Source organism: Salvelinus sp. IW2-2015, unplaced genomic scaffold (genome assembly GCF_002910315.2).
Source record: "Salvelinus sp. IW2-2015 unplaced genomic scaffold, ASM291031v2 Un_scaffold2165, whole genome shotgun sequence".
Taxonomy (NCBI): Eukaryota; Metazoa; Chordata; class Actinopteri; order Salmoniformes; family Salmonidae; genus Salvelinus; species Salvelinus sp. IW2-2015.
In genome coordinates, this window is record NW_019943496.1 from 50,158 (window position 1) to 66,060 (window position 15,903).

The 15,903-nt window shown below is 48.4% G+C and overlaps 1 protein-coding gene across 2 annotated transcripts in view; it reads left to right on the plus strand.

The window, feature by feature from the left end:
- The window catches only part of LOC112073153 (RING finger protein 145-like), a 35,893-nt gene extending 22,675 nt beyond the window's left edge, over nucleotides 1-13,218 (plus strand). Inside the window, 8 exon segments of one of the 2 annotated variants that reach the window (XM_070440051.1) lie at nucleotides 4,321-4,340; nucleotides 6,471-6,706; nucleotides 6,843-7,018; nucleotides 7,235-7,375; nucleotides 7,563-7,745; nucleotides 8,072-8,219; nucleotides 9,620-9,976; nucleotides 10,323-13,218. In XM_070440051.1, the coding sequence (XP_070296152.1) occupies nucleotides 4,337-4,340; nucleotides 6,471-6,706; nucleotides 6,843-7,018; nucleotides 7,235-7,375; nucleotides 7,563-7,745; nucleotides 8,072-8,219; nucleotides 9,620-9,976; nucleotides 10,323-10,823 (1,746 nt within the window). In that variant the 5' untranslated portion in view covers nucleotides 4,321-4,336 and the 3' untranslated portion in view covers nucleotides 10,824-13,218. 2 annotated transcript variants of the gene reach the window in all.
- The last annotated feature ends 2,685 nt before the right edge of the window (nucleotides 13,219-15,903 follow it).

Genomic DNA, 15,903 nt, shown 5'->3' on the forward strand with positions numbered 1-15,903 from the left:
CGGGGGAGAGGGGTCGGGCGTTTAGGATGCGTGAACTTATGATACTACCCAACCCTTAAGGAGTGAAGCGTAGAGGAAGTCGCCGCATGTGGGCAGGTGTGGCGGGTGTAGAGGGTGTGTGGTGACAGTGGAGTGGGTCGTGGTTGTGGGTGTGGGTGGTGTGCGGTGGGGAGAAGGGGGTTGTGGGTATTATGTAGGTGAAGTCGAGTTTTTACATTACGCTATCGTCATGGTCCAGATCTAGTGTTACATGTCGAGTATAGGTGCGAGCTGTGGATGGTAGTGCAGTATAAGGGGGAGATGACGAGTGACGTGGCAGAGCGTGAGGCGGTGGAGTGTAGGGGTCGGTGATGGGAGGAGAGTGTGCAGGAAAGGGGATGGGTGTGATGTGGGTGTTATAGATAGGTGACGGTAGTGGGGGATATAGTGACGCAAGTAGTTGCCTTTTTTAGTGGGATGTTTGTTGTAACATCGTGTGGGGAGGGGAGCACGATGGTCGGTTATAGGTTAGCGTGAGTGGGCGGGGGGAATGATGCGACGCGTGGGCGATGTTGTGTCGTATGTGCGGGGCGGGGGGGTCGGGGGGGGGGGGGGGGGGGTGGGGGGTGGGGGGGGGGGGGGGGGGGGGGGGGGGGGGGGGGGGGGGGGGGGGGGGGGGGGGTGGGGGGGGGGGGGGGGGTGGGAGGCGGGGGGTGAATAGCAGGCGTTTGCTGAGCGAGATATGGAGTGAAGGTGATGTAGCGCGGGGATTGTGGGGGGGTCGCTTATTTGTTGTCTGTCCTCAGATGTGTTTCGTGCGCGGTTCGTTGTGTTGTCGTGAGGGCCGTTTGTGTGTGTGGTGATGCGCGGTAGCGCTCTCTCTGTCCCTCTCTCTCTCTTACGCGGAGTGGATGCTAGCTGTCCTGCGTGTCGTAGGGCTCGTGGGTTCGGGGTTTAGGGGGAGGTCTGTGTGCGGGAGGGGGTCCGGTGTAGTAAGTGCCGGAATAGTGATTTGCAATTGAGGGTGTATGGGTGTAGAACGGGTATTGAGGAGAATGCGGGGTGGTGGATTGGGTGGTGTGAGCAGGTGGTACCAGAGTGAAGAGTCGAGGAGGCCGAGACATGATCGATATAACGACGTTTTTCCAGGAGGTCGGACTCCAGATCCAACTGTGGCGCCCTTCCGAAGACAAGAGTGTGGCTCACTGTCTCACGCGAAGAGGTTGTATTCAATCCAGAACGAGATATCAAGTCATTTCTGCTCTCACTTCCGCATGACACCCAGGGGAAGGTGTATGACGTGTTTCTACAGTCCTAAGTGACATGCCCTTTATAGACAAGCTCTTGAAGAGAACATCGCTTTTGGAATCTCACTTCCGGATAGGAAATGGTCTGTAAAAAGAGTTCTGTTTCACTTAGAGAAATAATTCAAACAGTTTTAGAAACTAGAGTGTTTCTATCCAATAGTAATAATAATATGCATATTGTACGAGCAAGAATGAGTACGAGGCCGTTGAAATGACACTCTTTCCAGTTATTCAATAGCCCCTGCCAGCCCATAACAAGCGTTAACCAGCTCCAGCTTCCACCCAACATCAGAGCATTAGAACCGGTCTTAACCAGCTCCGTTCCCACCCACACAGGCATTAGCCGTCTTAACCAGTTCCAGCCAACTCGAGGCATTAAGACCGGTCTTAACCAGCTCCGGCTTCCCACCCAACATCGAGCATTAAGACCGGTCTTACCAGGTCCATCTCCACCACCCAACATCAGAGCATTAAGACCGGTCTTAAACCAGCTCAGCTTCCACCCCACATCAGAGCATAAGACCGGTCTTAACCAGCTCCAGCTCCCACACATCAGAGCATTAAGACCGGTCTTAACCAGCTTCCCACCCAACATCAGAGCATTAAGACCGGTCTTAACAGCGCCAGCTTCCCACCCAACATCAGAGCATATAAGACCGTCTAACGGGCTCCAGCTTCCACCCAACATCAGAGCATTAGGCCGGTCTTAACCAGCTCCAGCTTCCCACCCAACATCAGAGCATTAAGACCGTCTTAACGGGCTCCAGCTTCCCACCAACATCAGAGCATTAAGACCGGTCTTAACGGGCTCCGCCTTCCCACCCAACATCAGAGCAGTAAGACGGTCTTAACCAGCTCCAGCTTCCCACCCAATCAGAGCAGTAAGACAGGTCTTAACCAGCTCCAGCTTCCCACCCAACATCAGAGCATTAAGACCGGTCTAACCAGCTCAGCTTCCACCCAACATCAGAGCAGTAAGACCGGTCTTAACCAGCTCCAGCTTCCCACCCAACATCAGAGCAGTAAGACAGTCTTAACCAGCTCCAGCTTCCCACCCAACATCAGAGCAGTAAGACCGGTCTTAACCAGCTCCAGAACTCATCAACAGGGCTGCTCCATTCAGGACCGGTCCTACACGAAGGGAACACATAAAGACAGTTGAAACACTGGACTGATTAAATACACTACCCCTGGTGACTGCTTTCAAGGCACAACAAACTGCCCTCTTTATGTCAGACCTGTTCAACAGTTTCCCCAATCCTCTGGGGACTAGATTTGCAGCCAAACCCTATGAACAATGGGATCCCCACCTATTGGCTCTCCCACCCATATCGTAGTTTGCTGGACCACTGCTGTGTGACAGCTGTGAGCTTAGCCCACATGACGCCTTAGCTAGCGTTTACTGCTTTATGTTTACTGAGGTGGGCTATCATCTCCTAATTGAATGCATATGTATTCACTTCCATGGTGCTGTACAGTCCTCTGTGATTCACTGCGTCGCTCTCCGTGTGACAGGTTGACATCCTCGCGCTGGTGCTCCTTAAACTGAATTTTCTCTGTTCTGCCTGTGTGACAGGTTATCTCCTCGAGCCTGGTGCTCCTACGTGGTGTGGTGGTGTCGAGGAACTGTGTGGTGAGAGCTCGTAGCTGTGTGGTGAGGTGGCTGTGGCTGCGGTCGCTGAGCGAGCGAGGGGTGCGAGTGTGGGTAGGGGAGCGGCGTGGGTGCGCGAGCACCGAGCGTGTGGTGTGATTGTGTAGGAGTGAAGTGTGTTTGAGAGGGTTGGTTGGTAAAAAGCGAGTGTGCGTGGTCGTGTGTGTTGGACCCATTTCAGGGATTGCTCGACAGGAGGTAGGTAAGTGGTGTGTGGTAGAGTGCCGAGGTTGCGTGCTCCGCTGTGGGGGTGGTGAGACTGGTGTGTTCGTGTGTAGGTGTGAGTGTCGGTGGTGAGTCTGCAGATTGGAGAGAAGGAGAGGCTGCGTGGCGGGGGGTATGAGTTGAGGCTGACTCTCGGTGAGTGGGTGCGTGTATGTGTTGGTGTGAGGATGAGTGTGCTCGGTGAGGCGTGACTCTGGGGGTCGGGGGTGAGCGTGCGTCGTAGCTGGCGCGTTGGAGGTGAGGAGCGCGCGGTGTGGAGAGAGCGCGCGTGCTGTAGTGGGTGAAGCCCGGTGCGGCTGTGTGCTGAGCCAGCGGTCGTGATGTGGGTGAGGCGTAGAGTAGAGCGCAGTCGGACGTGGGGTTGGAGTACGAGCGTCGATGGGTGCACTAAACACGGTGCCGCGACCTTTTGCGGGGGATACCAGCTCGGATTGGTTGAGAAGCTAGCGTAAACAGGCGATCCCTGTCGACAGCGGCAGCGTGGAGTGGGTGTAGGTAAGGTGAAAACGTCCCACCGCGTGTGTACTACAGGCGTCGGGTGGGGTAGACTAACTAAGACACGGTGAGTCCCACTTTCACTGACCAGCCTCATGGGGAATCTAATGCGTAGGAGCGGGGAGGGGCCCGATCCGTTTCGAGTGAGGCGAGGCGTGGGGTAACTAACTAAACACAGTCCCACCTTTCACTACCGCCTCCATGGTAACTAACTAAACACAGTCCCACCTTTCCACTACAGCCTCATGGTAACTAACTAAACACCAGTCCCACCTTTCACTACCAGCCTCATGGGTAACTAACTAAACACAGTCCCACCTTTCACTACCAGCCTCATGGGTAACTAACTAAACACAGTCCCACTTTCACTACAGCCTCATGGGTAACTAACTAACACAGTCCCCTTTCACTACCAGCCTCATGGGTAACTAACTAACACAGTCCCACCTTTCACTACCCAGCCCTCATGGGTAACTAACTAAACACAGTCCCACCTTTCACTAAGCCTCATGGGTAACTAACTAAACACAGTCCCACCTTTCACTACCAGCCTCATGGTCTAACTAAACACAGTCCCACCTTCTCACTACCAGCACCAGGAATAACTAAACAGTCCACCTTTCACTACCAGCTCATGGGTAACTAACTAAACACAGTCCCACCTTTCACTACCAGCCTCATGGGTAACTAACTAAAACACAGTCCCACCTTTCACTACCAGCCTCAATGGGTAACTAACTAAACACAGTCCCACCTTTCACCTACCAGCCTCATGGGTAACTAACTAAACAAACAGTTTCCCCCACCTTTCAACTACCAGCGCAGTGGCGTAACTAACACTCAAAACACAGTCCACCTTTCACTACCGACCTCATGGGTTAACTAAGCTATAAACACAGTCCCACCTTTCACTACCAGCCTCATGGGTAACTAACTAAACACAGTCCCACCTTTCACTACCAGCCTCATGGGTAACTAACTAAACTAGGTTCGCCCTACAACCTTTTCGGCACATGGAAAGTGTTTCCTTGCTTCATCATAGGCAGTAGGTAGGGTGTTCAAGAGGTTGGCGGTGGGTGCTATTGAATCTGTTGCTCTGAGATGCCGTTTGCCGCAGAGCTCCTCAGCTCTCTAACGGGGTGCACACAACGAGGCAGAGCGTCTGAAAGCAGCCACAGTATTCCAGTAACAACTGACAGGCCTCTCAATATTTCTCTTTTAATCTCTACCTTTCCCCCACGCTCGCTCTCTCATGCTCACTCATTGATGTATTTCTTTGTTCCGCTGCTTCTTTCATAAGAGGGAAGCTTGTTGTGGTTCTGCAGTATCTGTAGGCTTTTAGCTTACTGGGGTGAGGGATCCGCCTCTTCTAAAAATACGACTGGCCATAATATTGTTGTATTCAGAGCTCAGTAAAAGGCTGAAAGCCCAAAAGGGGAAGAAGCAAGCAACCAGTGTCTTATGTCAACATGAATAGGAGGCCTGTCTGTGAAATGCCTTTATGTAATGACCTGATGATGAGCAGATTCTCCTTCTGTTCGGTAACCCTTTGCTACTTTGACTTTTAACGATGGGAACCCTTTCCCTAACAAGGGGAGGGACTGATTGGTTCCTTGGCTTTGAGTTTTGCGGTCTTYAATAGGGACAGTCATTGAACTTTGACCTTTTTAGATTCAATCACCAAAGTTTCTCTAATTTCTCTAAAATACTGGTGGAATAGTTCCTTCTTGGAGAAATTGTAGGTTTGTTTTAACAATGAAATGATGCTTAGGTAACCACCAGCCTCATAGGTAACTAACTAATTCAGCAGTCTAATGGATTTGGGGGTAAAAGCTGTTAAGAAGTCTTTTGGACCTAGACTTGGCGCTCCGGTACCGCTTGCCGTGAGGTAGCAGAGAGAACAGTCTATGACTWGGGTTGTGGGAGTTTTTGAAAAATTATAGGTCCTTCCTCTGACACCGCCTGGTATAGAGGTCCTGGATGGTAGGAAGCTTGGCCCCAGTGATGTATTGGACCGTACGTGCTACTCTCTGTAGCACCTTGCGGTRGGATGCCGAGCAGTTGCTTTACCAGGCGGCAATGCAACCAGTCAGGATGCTCTCGGTGGTGCAGTTGTAGAACTTTTTGAGGATCTGAGGACCCATGCGAAATCTTTTCCGTCTCCTGAGGGGGAATAGGCGTTGGAAATACCATGACATTTGAAATTCCAGGAAATACCATGACATTTGAAATTCTTAATAATAAAAAAAAAAGTTTGAATAGTTTTTTCTCCTTTAAGTCGCTCTGATAAGAGCGTCTGCTAAATGACAATGTAATGTTTTCTAGCAAGAGGAGAGCAGCTGTAGGCAGGGACCTCTTGGCCCAGTCACTAGTGTGTTGTAGAACATGCAGTCACTGTCCTCACCAGCCTCGGTGAAGTCACATCAGCTCCTAGAGAGAGAGACTAGATCTGACACGGTCTTCAGTGTGTCTCAATCCATCTCTCTAGTCTAATGTGATGAGCAGATTCTGCTCTTTCTAGTGCAGTAGCATGTTAGCACTGTCATCCCAGTCAACTTGGGGCACGTAGCAGTAAAGATGCCAGTCCTGCCTGCCTCGGTGTACTCTTTTTCAGGTGGATTTTGTCCTTGAGGGCATTGTAAATGTGACTTGCAAAATCATCAATGCTTTAGTTGTTTTCTCAGTCAGATCTTTACTTTCTCTTAAGATTCAGCTGTTCTGTGTCCGTACACAGAGTGTATGGTGCACGTTCACCTACACCCTGTGTGTATTAACCCCGTCCCTCCTGTGTCCCTGCCTCTCTCTCACTCCAGCTCAGCTGGTGGTGTGCACCCTGTGCTCCTGCGTCATGCAGACCAAGAGGATCTGGCTGTTCTCTGCTCACCTGCTCCCCCTGGTGGCCCGTCTCTGTCTGGTCCCCCTGGAGACCATCGTGTTCATCAACCGCTTCGCCATGATCTTCACGGGCCTGGAGGTCATCTACTTCCTGGCCTCCAACCTGCTGGTGCCCTACAACCTGGCCAAGACCGCCTACAGGGAGCTGGTGCAGGTAAAACTGGAGGAGATTGTCAGTCCATTATTACATGATCCTCAGTGGTTTTTCCCCTCAGGAGACTGTAAATCTACCAGCCGTCTGGATGTGTGTTTTATTTCTAGTAGTTAACCATCCTCTTCTTTGTGCCCAGGTGGTGGAGGTGTACGGGCTGCTGGCTCTGGGGATGTCCCTGTGGAACCAGCTGGTTCTGCCCGTCCTCTTCATGTGCTTCTGGTTGGTTCTGTTCGCCCTGCAGATCTACAGCTARTTCACTAGCCGGGACCAGCCCACCTCCAGAGAGAGGCTGCTCTTCCTGTTCCTCACCAGGTGGGACCAGCACTACTAACACTTTCGTGGTATTGCAGTTTCTGTCATGGAATGCTTATCCCGTGTGGTATGCGAGAGGTTTGAAACCYAGGTTCGACCTGTTTCACTGGAACTTTTTTTCAATGTTATTGAGTCAAGTTCTACAGTTTCACTCACGTGTCTGTATGACCTTTTTGAATATGTTTAGTGAGTTATTCATTCTCCTTGTCCCCCCAGTATTGCAGAGTGCTGCAGCACCCCCTACTCCCTGCTGGGCCTGGTCTTCACTGTTTCCTTCGTGGCGTTGGGCGTCCTCACACTCTGCAAGTTCTACCTGCAGGGCTACCGGGCCTTCATGAATGACAACACCATGCACCGGTCAGTACGCTGCCTGCCCAGCTACCTTCTCATTCAGCCCATGTGATGCTGTGTGTTCATGTCTGTTAAGTGTGTTCTGTGGACCACAGGTTTGAACACTGAAGAACCTTTTTCCCTTTCTGACATAATTTTAAAAAGACATATTTATGAATCTCTCTTTCCCCTACTTCCCTCCCTCCCATCTCAGGGGGATGACAGAGGGCATCACGTTACTGATCCTYGCTGTACAGACGGGTCTGATCGAACTGCAGGTCATCCACCGAGCCTTCCTACTGAGTATCATCCTCTTCATCGTGGTGGCCTCCATCCTACAGTCCATGCTGGAGATAGCTGACCCCATTGTACTGGCTCTGGGGGCCTCCCGGGACAAGTAAGACATTCAAGGCTGATTTTGAAATGTGACTTTATTTTTGCTCTGCTTTTGACTAGGGTCCATAGGGTCATCCACACAGAGAGGGAAATGTATTTAACCTTTATTTATACAGAGAAATGTATTTAACCTTTATTTATACAGAGAAATGTATTTAACCTTTATTTATACAGAGAAATGTATTTAACCTTTATTTATACAGAGAAATGGGCAGCAGAGCAACTTAAAATGTAAACCCAACTATATGATTGAATTCAACACAACTTTATCGATCCCCTCCGAGGCGGTTCCCTACTAATAGGTGTGTTGGTGGTTGCTCTGTTCAGGAGCCTGTGGAAGCACTTCCGGGCCGTGAGCCTGTGCTTGTTCCTGCTGGTCTTCCCAACCTATATGGCCTACATGATCTGCCAGTTCTTCCTCATGGACTTCTGGCTCCTCATCATCATCTCCTCCAGCATCCTCACCTCACTGCAGGTACACACACACCAACCTCTGTTGCTGTGGAGAGACATGCACGCACGCACACACACCTCGAGCTCTGTTGCTGGACATGCACGCACGCACACACACCTCGAGCTCTGTTGCTGTGGGAGACACATGCACACACACCTCGAGCTCTGTTGCTGTGGAGACCATGCAACACACCTCGAGCTCTGTTGCTGTGGAGACACATGCACACACACCTCGAGCTCGTTGCTGTGGAGAACATGCAGCACGCACGCACACACACCTCGAGCTTTGTTGCTGTGGAGACACATGCACGCACCACCACACACCTCGAGCTCTGTTGCTGTGGAGACACATGCACGCACGCACACACACCTCGAGCTCTGTTTGCTGTGAGGCACAGATGGGGACGGGCAGCGTAAGGACTGTAAGCTCCCCCATCCCCCATGCTATCCCCTGGCCACCTGTAAGTTTACGTTACCTCTGAAATACGGAAAACCCTGCGCGCTCCGAGAGGTGGAGTCAACACGTGATTGGCCCTTTGATGTTTTGGATCTCCCTGAAATAAGAGCCATAGAAAGGTCCTATGGGTAAAGGATGTTTGACATACCTCCTTGAAGTCTGTATCCAAAATGATTACTTCAGTAGCAGAGATCCCCCTCTGGAAATGTTATGTACTTGTGGAGAATGTTTTAAAACCAATATGAACAAAAAGGGTACTTTAAAAAAAAAATTTTTTTATTTAAAAATATATTTTATTCTCAATCTAAACATGTGTCAGGTGACACCAAGACTGGCTTTGAGGCATCAACACACTAATGGTTGTAATGTTAACTGGATGGCTGTGTATAGTATCTCTTCATGAGGGCCATTAACATTACCTAGTAATGTCTTATTCTTTTAGAAAGCTCAGAAGCTTCCGCCACAGATTGTTGGACAGTCTGATCAGGGGATTGGTGTTAAGACTGGACCCCTGAGCCTCCAATGGCTGTAGATATTTAATCTGATTCCCCAGAGTCATTCGAGGCCAACTGAATTGAAGCAGGGGCCTAACAGAAGTTGATTTAAGCGAATTACCTCGATAAGCCAATGAAATGATAAGTGAAGTCCCCTGTGGGGTCTTCCTGTTTACGGTTAGGCCTGGGTAAGACCAAGCTGTCACAGCTTTCTCAACTTCAATGACTTATTTCTCTCATTATTTTGGATACAGATTTCGAAGGTATGTCAAACATCCTTCCCCCAAATGACCTTTKTGGATTTCAGGAAGATCCAAAACATCYTCWTTGTAATCGCCTTGGTGATTAGTTTTTAGAACYTTCTGGTATGTTGACCTGAAGTGTTCTTCAACAGAAAGGAGTAGATCTTACTGATTTTAGTTTGTGTTGTATGACCTGTGATCCTAACCGCTTGCCCTCCCTGGCCCCTAGGTGCTGGGCACCCTGCTCATCTACATCCTGTTCATGGTGGAGGAGGTCCGTAAGGAGCCCGTACAGAACATGGACGACGTCATCTACTACGTGAACGGGACCTACCGGCTGCTGGAGTTCCTGGTGGCGCTCGTGGTGGTGGCCTACGGCGTGTCTGAGACGGTGTTCGGGGAGTGGACGGTGATGGGCTCCACCATCATCTTCATRCACTCTTACTACAACGTCTGGCTGCGTGCCCAGCTGGGCTGGCAGAGCTTCCTGCTGCGCAGAGACGCCGTCAACAAGATCAAGAGCCTGCCCACCGCCTCTGACCTGCAGCTGAAGAAGTACAACGACATCTGCGCCATCTGCTATCAGGTGTGTGTGTATGTGTGTGTGTGTGTGTGTGTGTGTGTGTGTGTGAGAGAAAAGAATTGTGCATGCTTGAAGTGAGTGTTTGAGACCAACATTATTGGTCTGATAGATGTTTTAAAAGCCTTCTGATTTGAAGGGGACGACATTACAGCTAGAGGGGATATGAAGTAGGTTGTGCTTCAACATAAAATATATATATTATATTATTCATAGAGACGGAAAGTGTTTAGTTTGAATAAGGATATGTAACTGACACTTCCACTCGTCAGAAAAGGGTCCATGTTGAATCCGGCATTGTAGTAGGCTTTTCCAGTTCAGTAGTTAACCAGTGTCTTGTCCCTTCCTGTAGGACATGAAGTTTGCTGTCATCACCCCTTGCAGCCACTTCTTCCACGCTGGCTGTCTCAAGAAGTGGCTTTATGTACAGGAGACCTGCCCCCTCTGTCACAAACAGCTGAAGAGCCAATCACCGCCTGCCAATGCCACCGCTGCACCCGCCCAGGACATTCTACCAGCCAATCCCAACCCAGCAGAGGCTGGGCAAGGAGAGCCAGTGGCTGTTGCGGCTGAGGGGGACAAAACCGTTACTCAGCACGGTGTTCCTGTTGAAGGGAGCCAAGCCAGCCCCTCTTCCACCTCTGCTAACCCTAACCTAGAGCTTGAGGGCAAGGCAGAGGAGAGTGCCCCGGGCCCCCAGCAGGCTGAACCAGAGGACAGTGTGTATTTGGAGGGCCAGGTGGCTGGTCTGTCACAGGGCTCGGGGGAGTCATGTCTCCGGCATCGCCAGCCCCAGCAGTCTGCCTCTTCACCTGCAGCAACATCATCCACAGCATGTGGAGCTGAACTGTAGTCAGAACGGTCTGCCGGCCCCAGCAGTCTGCCTCTTCACCTGCAGCAACATCATCCACAGCATGTGGAGCTGAACTGTAGTCAGAACGGTCTGCCGGCCCCAGCAGTCTGCCTCTTCACCTGCAGCAACATCATCCACAGCATGTGGAGCTGAACTGTAGTCAGAACGGTCTGCCGGCCCCTGCTGTCTCTGAACCGCACTCCTGCACACCACCACCTCACACACAGCTAAAGACTAAGTGGCCAATACGTATAACCAAGATGGAGGTTGCTGGTTAACTGTTGGACTGACTTCTTATTGCCACTATCCAACACCTCCCCCTTAATGAACTCATCTATTTCTTGGCCTGTTTCTTAAATATTTGTTTTAAACTCATTAACATTTCATGGTTATTAATCCTATAGGATTGTATGAAATCTGATGCAGACTTTAGTGATGTTTGATTCTGAGATGCCATACTGAACATCATTACATTTCACTGTTGAGAAATATGCATTGACTTCTCACACTTGACGACAAAATCTGTAAGTAGCCTTGTGCTAGCCAGAACGACTCATAGCAGCAGATCTCTGTTTCTGTAGCATGAGGCGGGTTGATGTACAAGTACAGCCCCTGGCCCCCTGGACYGGACACTAGTCCAGGGATCGGCCACCCTGGTTCTGGAGAGGCACAGGCGCTTCATGTTTTTGGTTTAACCGACCTGGAAGACCAGGTGTGTTGAATTTGGTCAATCACTGAAGTGATCAATTATATCAGTTGGTCAGGTGTGGTGCCTAGTTAGAACAACATCCTGCAGTACCTGCACACTCCAGGAACAGGGTTGCCGACCCCTCCACTAGTCTATCGAAGGGCCTTACCCCAAATCTCGCTCTAACACAGAGTCCCAAGTAGATGCAAATCGGGTCCCATTTCTTCAGTCTTTGGTAGGACTGGGCCGGGATTGAACTCCCAACCTTCTAATTTCGGGGTGGAAACTCTAAACACAAGGCCACTGAGTTTAACAACAAAATGCAGCTTTGAACTTGAGTTGCATTCTACTGTACAGCCACTAAGCAGAAGACGACTCAGCCACAGCATTTTGTACTTTCATTAACGCTCATTCAACATCCAATATATTACAATTGGGCTGTATTTCACTGGTCTTGAATCAAGTGTTAATTATATCAAGGAATTTGACCCTCTGCAGGTCACTAACGTTAGCGGTTTTCCTCCCTCCTCCCCTCCTTGGCCTGCCCTGGTTGGGCCGTGGGCCTGCCCTGGTTGGGCCGTGGGCCTGCCCTGGTTGGGCCGTGGGCCTGCCCTGGTTGGGCTGATAATCTGTTACACAACCTGAATGTTACCAAGTCCAGGGGCAGGGCAGGCTGGTGTGTAGGTGGAAGACACCAATGTTCCCCGGGTGTGTTTTAGATTAAATTAATTCATACTGAAGAGAACATACCCATATGGCACTTGATGTAGAAGCTTTATGCACGCTTAGGCTTGCACGCAGTCACCGTCCGATAGCCATAGGAACTTTATTTTCATATGTAATGTAGCCATTTGCACTGTCATTTATAGCGACGCTCCAAAGTTGTCTTTGTCAGGTACCAAATATTTTTGGTATGTATGAGGAAAAAGCCCTATATATAAATGTGTGTATATAAACATTTATATTGTATGTGAAGAGGACTTTTGATATGCCTGCCGTTCAGTGTTAAAGCTGCACCCCCCCCAGTATGAAGTGGTCAGAGGCTTGTGTGAACACTTTAGTAACCCTCTCGGTAGAAGTGTGAAGAGAGCTGATCACAGATTGAGGGAGTTGCCAGCGCTAAATTGACCTAAAACAGTATTTGTTACAATTTTGAGAATGAATACATAGTATTATGTATGATCAAACTTGTCAAACGTTCCATCAATTGGTGGCTTTTGGACATTTTCTTGAATCTATATTGGGAGAAGCGGCTAAGAGTGTATAGTATTTTACATACATCATGACATTGACATTTTGAAGAGGACTTTTAGCATTTGAAATGCATTCCAATTTGGAATGTAATGTTTCTTTTGAGAAGCCCTACAAATTCATTATTTTTCTTTTTTTTAATACAAAAGAATGACATGCTCTGTGAATGCTGATTTCCAGTCAAATTGTTTGGTAAGAGATTTGCCTGGTGTTTCCATTTTCATTTTACAAAACTGCTGAATGTCAAATTCAACAATCTAATGTTTACCTGCACTCTGAACAGTCTTTTGGTGTTGGTGATTTGAGTGTTTATAGCTGGTGATGGATTGGCCACAGCTTCCAACATCACCATGCAAGCTCGATCCTGGAACCCGCAGGCCATCATTGTGAATAAGAATTTGTTCTTAATTAACTTGCCTTGTTAAATAAATCAAACCCACAAGGGTCACGAGTYGAGCAGTGGTCTAAGGCACTGCATCTGTGCTTGAGGCGTCACTACCGACACCCTGGTTCYATCCTGGGCTGTATCACAACCGGCCGTGATTGGGACTCCCATARGGTGGCYCACAATTGGCCCAGTGTAAGTAAGAATTTGTTCTTAACTGACCTGCCTAGTTAAATAAAGGTTACATAAAATAAATGAAAAGGCCACAGGGGTGGAAGGTGGAGGAAAATGTCAAGAGAACTGGCATGGGGTGGATTTAGCTGGAGAAGACTACCCAGATCAGTGTGATGGAGAAGACTACCCAGATCAGTGTGATGGAGAAGACTACCCAGATCAGTGTGATGGAGAAGACTACCNCCAGATCAGTGTGATGGAGAAGACTACCCAGATCAGTGTGATGGAGAATGGCCTATGCTTTTGAAGGAGGTGAGGTAAGATTTGAGTGAGGGGAGGATCTCCTCTGACCACCTCCAATGGGTTTTGAGAATTAGGTGAGGAGAGAGGATGCAAMMYYMYTMCWWRRSWYMTRRTMKSRTWYMCWRYYYRWMASKMKKMYCYSWSYCWSRGCWMMKWKMSRWMTKWAGTCTGTCAGTCCCACTTTACAATACACAGACCGTATACCATATAAACTGGATGGTTTGAGCCCTGAATTATGATTTGCTGAAAACCATGGTAAYTCAGACCTTATARAATAGGTATGACAATATTAATRTAATTCTCTAATTACATTGGTAACCAGTTTATAATAGCCATAAGGCTCCTCAGGGGTTTGTGATAAATGGCCAATATACCGCAGTTAAGATCTGAGTCCAGGCACTCCCCTTAGCTGTGGTATATTGGCCGTATACCACACCACCTAGAGTCTTATTGTGTAAATAACTGGTAATACACATGTTATTACGTTGAGATTGTGTATTTTCTAAAACGTCTTGGTGAACAACCATTGAGTTGTACGTACAATACTATAGCCACAAGGACTTCACTGTAACGTATCTTTTCARAATTGCCATGAACCACTTTGGAAAAACCTGGTTACAATGATTCTGTCACAAACTGAAATTAGGTGAACTATTTGAATTTTAGCAACCAGGAAATGGCGGAGAAATTTCTGCATAGTGCATCTTTAAGTTTAGGAAACGTATTTTGTTTGACGTCATTACTGTTTTTAAATGTTCCAATAAAAACTTGTGGTCAGTTTTTATAAAATCTTTTGTCACTCAAATAAATTAGCATTGTTCAGTCACGGGACATGGCCTATAAACTTCAAGGTTTTCATGGACAAATTCCATCTATAGAGCCCAATCACAAGTACCAAATGAGGCTAACATTTTTTACCGGCAAATTTTGCTGTCATAGAAATTACTACAGAAAGTGTCAGTGGCAAAGATGCGAGGTATGTCCTCTTCCATCTCTATGATATAAACACACACATCCGGGAGATGGTGCAGAAAGAGGAGTCCTCTATCTGGTTCTCGCTCACTCATTGGGATAATGTCAATTGCATACTCCTCACGTCCTCGCTTCCTTCTCAAAACACATTGGATTAGAAAGCCAGAGATCCCCTCCCTTCTGACCTTCTCCAATGGARTTTGAGAAGGAGGTGAGGAGAAAGGACGTGAAGAGTGGGCAATTGAGATTCTCCCATGTAGCCGTTTTATAAGAATCCAGAAGTTCCCTCGCCCAACTATCATGTCAGAGAAAACAAGAATGATCTTTGTCTCTGTGAGAGTAAACCGCTAAATGGCCCAGCAGGGAATTCAGTTGAATCAGAACCAGTTCTGTTGTGTCTCTGGATCTACTGAAAGAGCTGGTCACTATTGACTGTGGACACAGCTACTGTAGGCCCTGTATTGAAGGCTGCTGCGATCAGGATGATCTGAAAGGTGTGTACAACAACTCCTGTTCTGAACAGGAGCATTATCTTGGCTCAATTGGTGGAGGAACTGAAAAATAATTGACTCCAGGCTACCCCCCCCCCCCCCCCCCCCCCCCCACAACACTGGCAAAGCCTCCACACAACTACAGGAGAAGATCTCTCATCATTAACGAACTACCAGGAGAAGATCTCCTCTCATCATAACCAACTACAGGAGAAGATCTTCTCATCATAACCAACTACAGGAGAAATCTCATCATAACCAACTACAGAGAGAAAGATCTCCTCTCGTCATAACCGACTACAGGAGAAGATCTCTTCTCGTCTATAACCGAACTACAGGGCGAAGATCTCTCTCTTCATAACCAACTACAGGAGAAGATCTCCTCTCATCATAACCAACTACAGGAGCTTTACTGTCGTAGCGATCAGCAGTGTATATGTTATCAGTGTCCGTTAGATGAACACAAAGGCCATGATTATAGTCTTGGCTACATCCGAAAGGACTGTGAAACAGGTGAGAACCAAAGCTACTCATAATGTTGAACTGAAGATAAGCAAAGTTTTTTTTAAAGCAAGTAAAAAGCCTTCTCTGTCCACCCGGCACAGCCAGAAGAGGACTGGCCACCCCTCAGAGCCTGGTTCCTCTCTAGGTTCCTGCCTTTCKWGGGAGTTTTTCTGAGCCACCGTGCTTCTGCATTGCTTGCTGTTTGAGGTTTTCGGCTGGGTTTCAATGTAGCACTTAGTGACATCTGCTGATGTAAAAAAAAAAAGCTTTATAAATACATTAGATTTGATTTGATGTGAAATAGGTAATCAG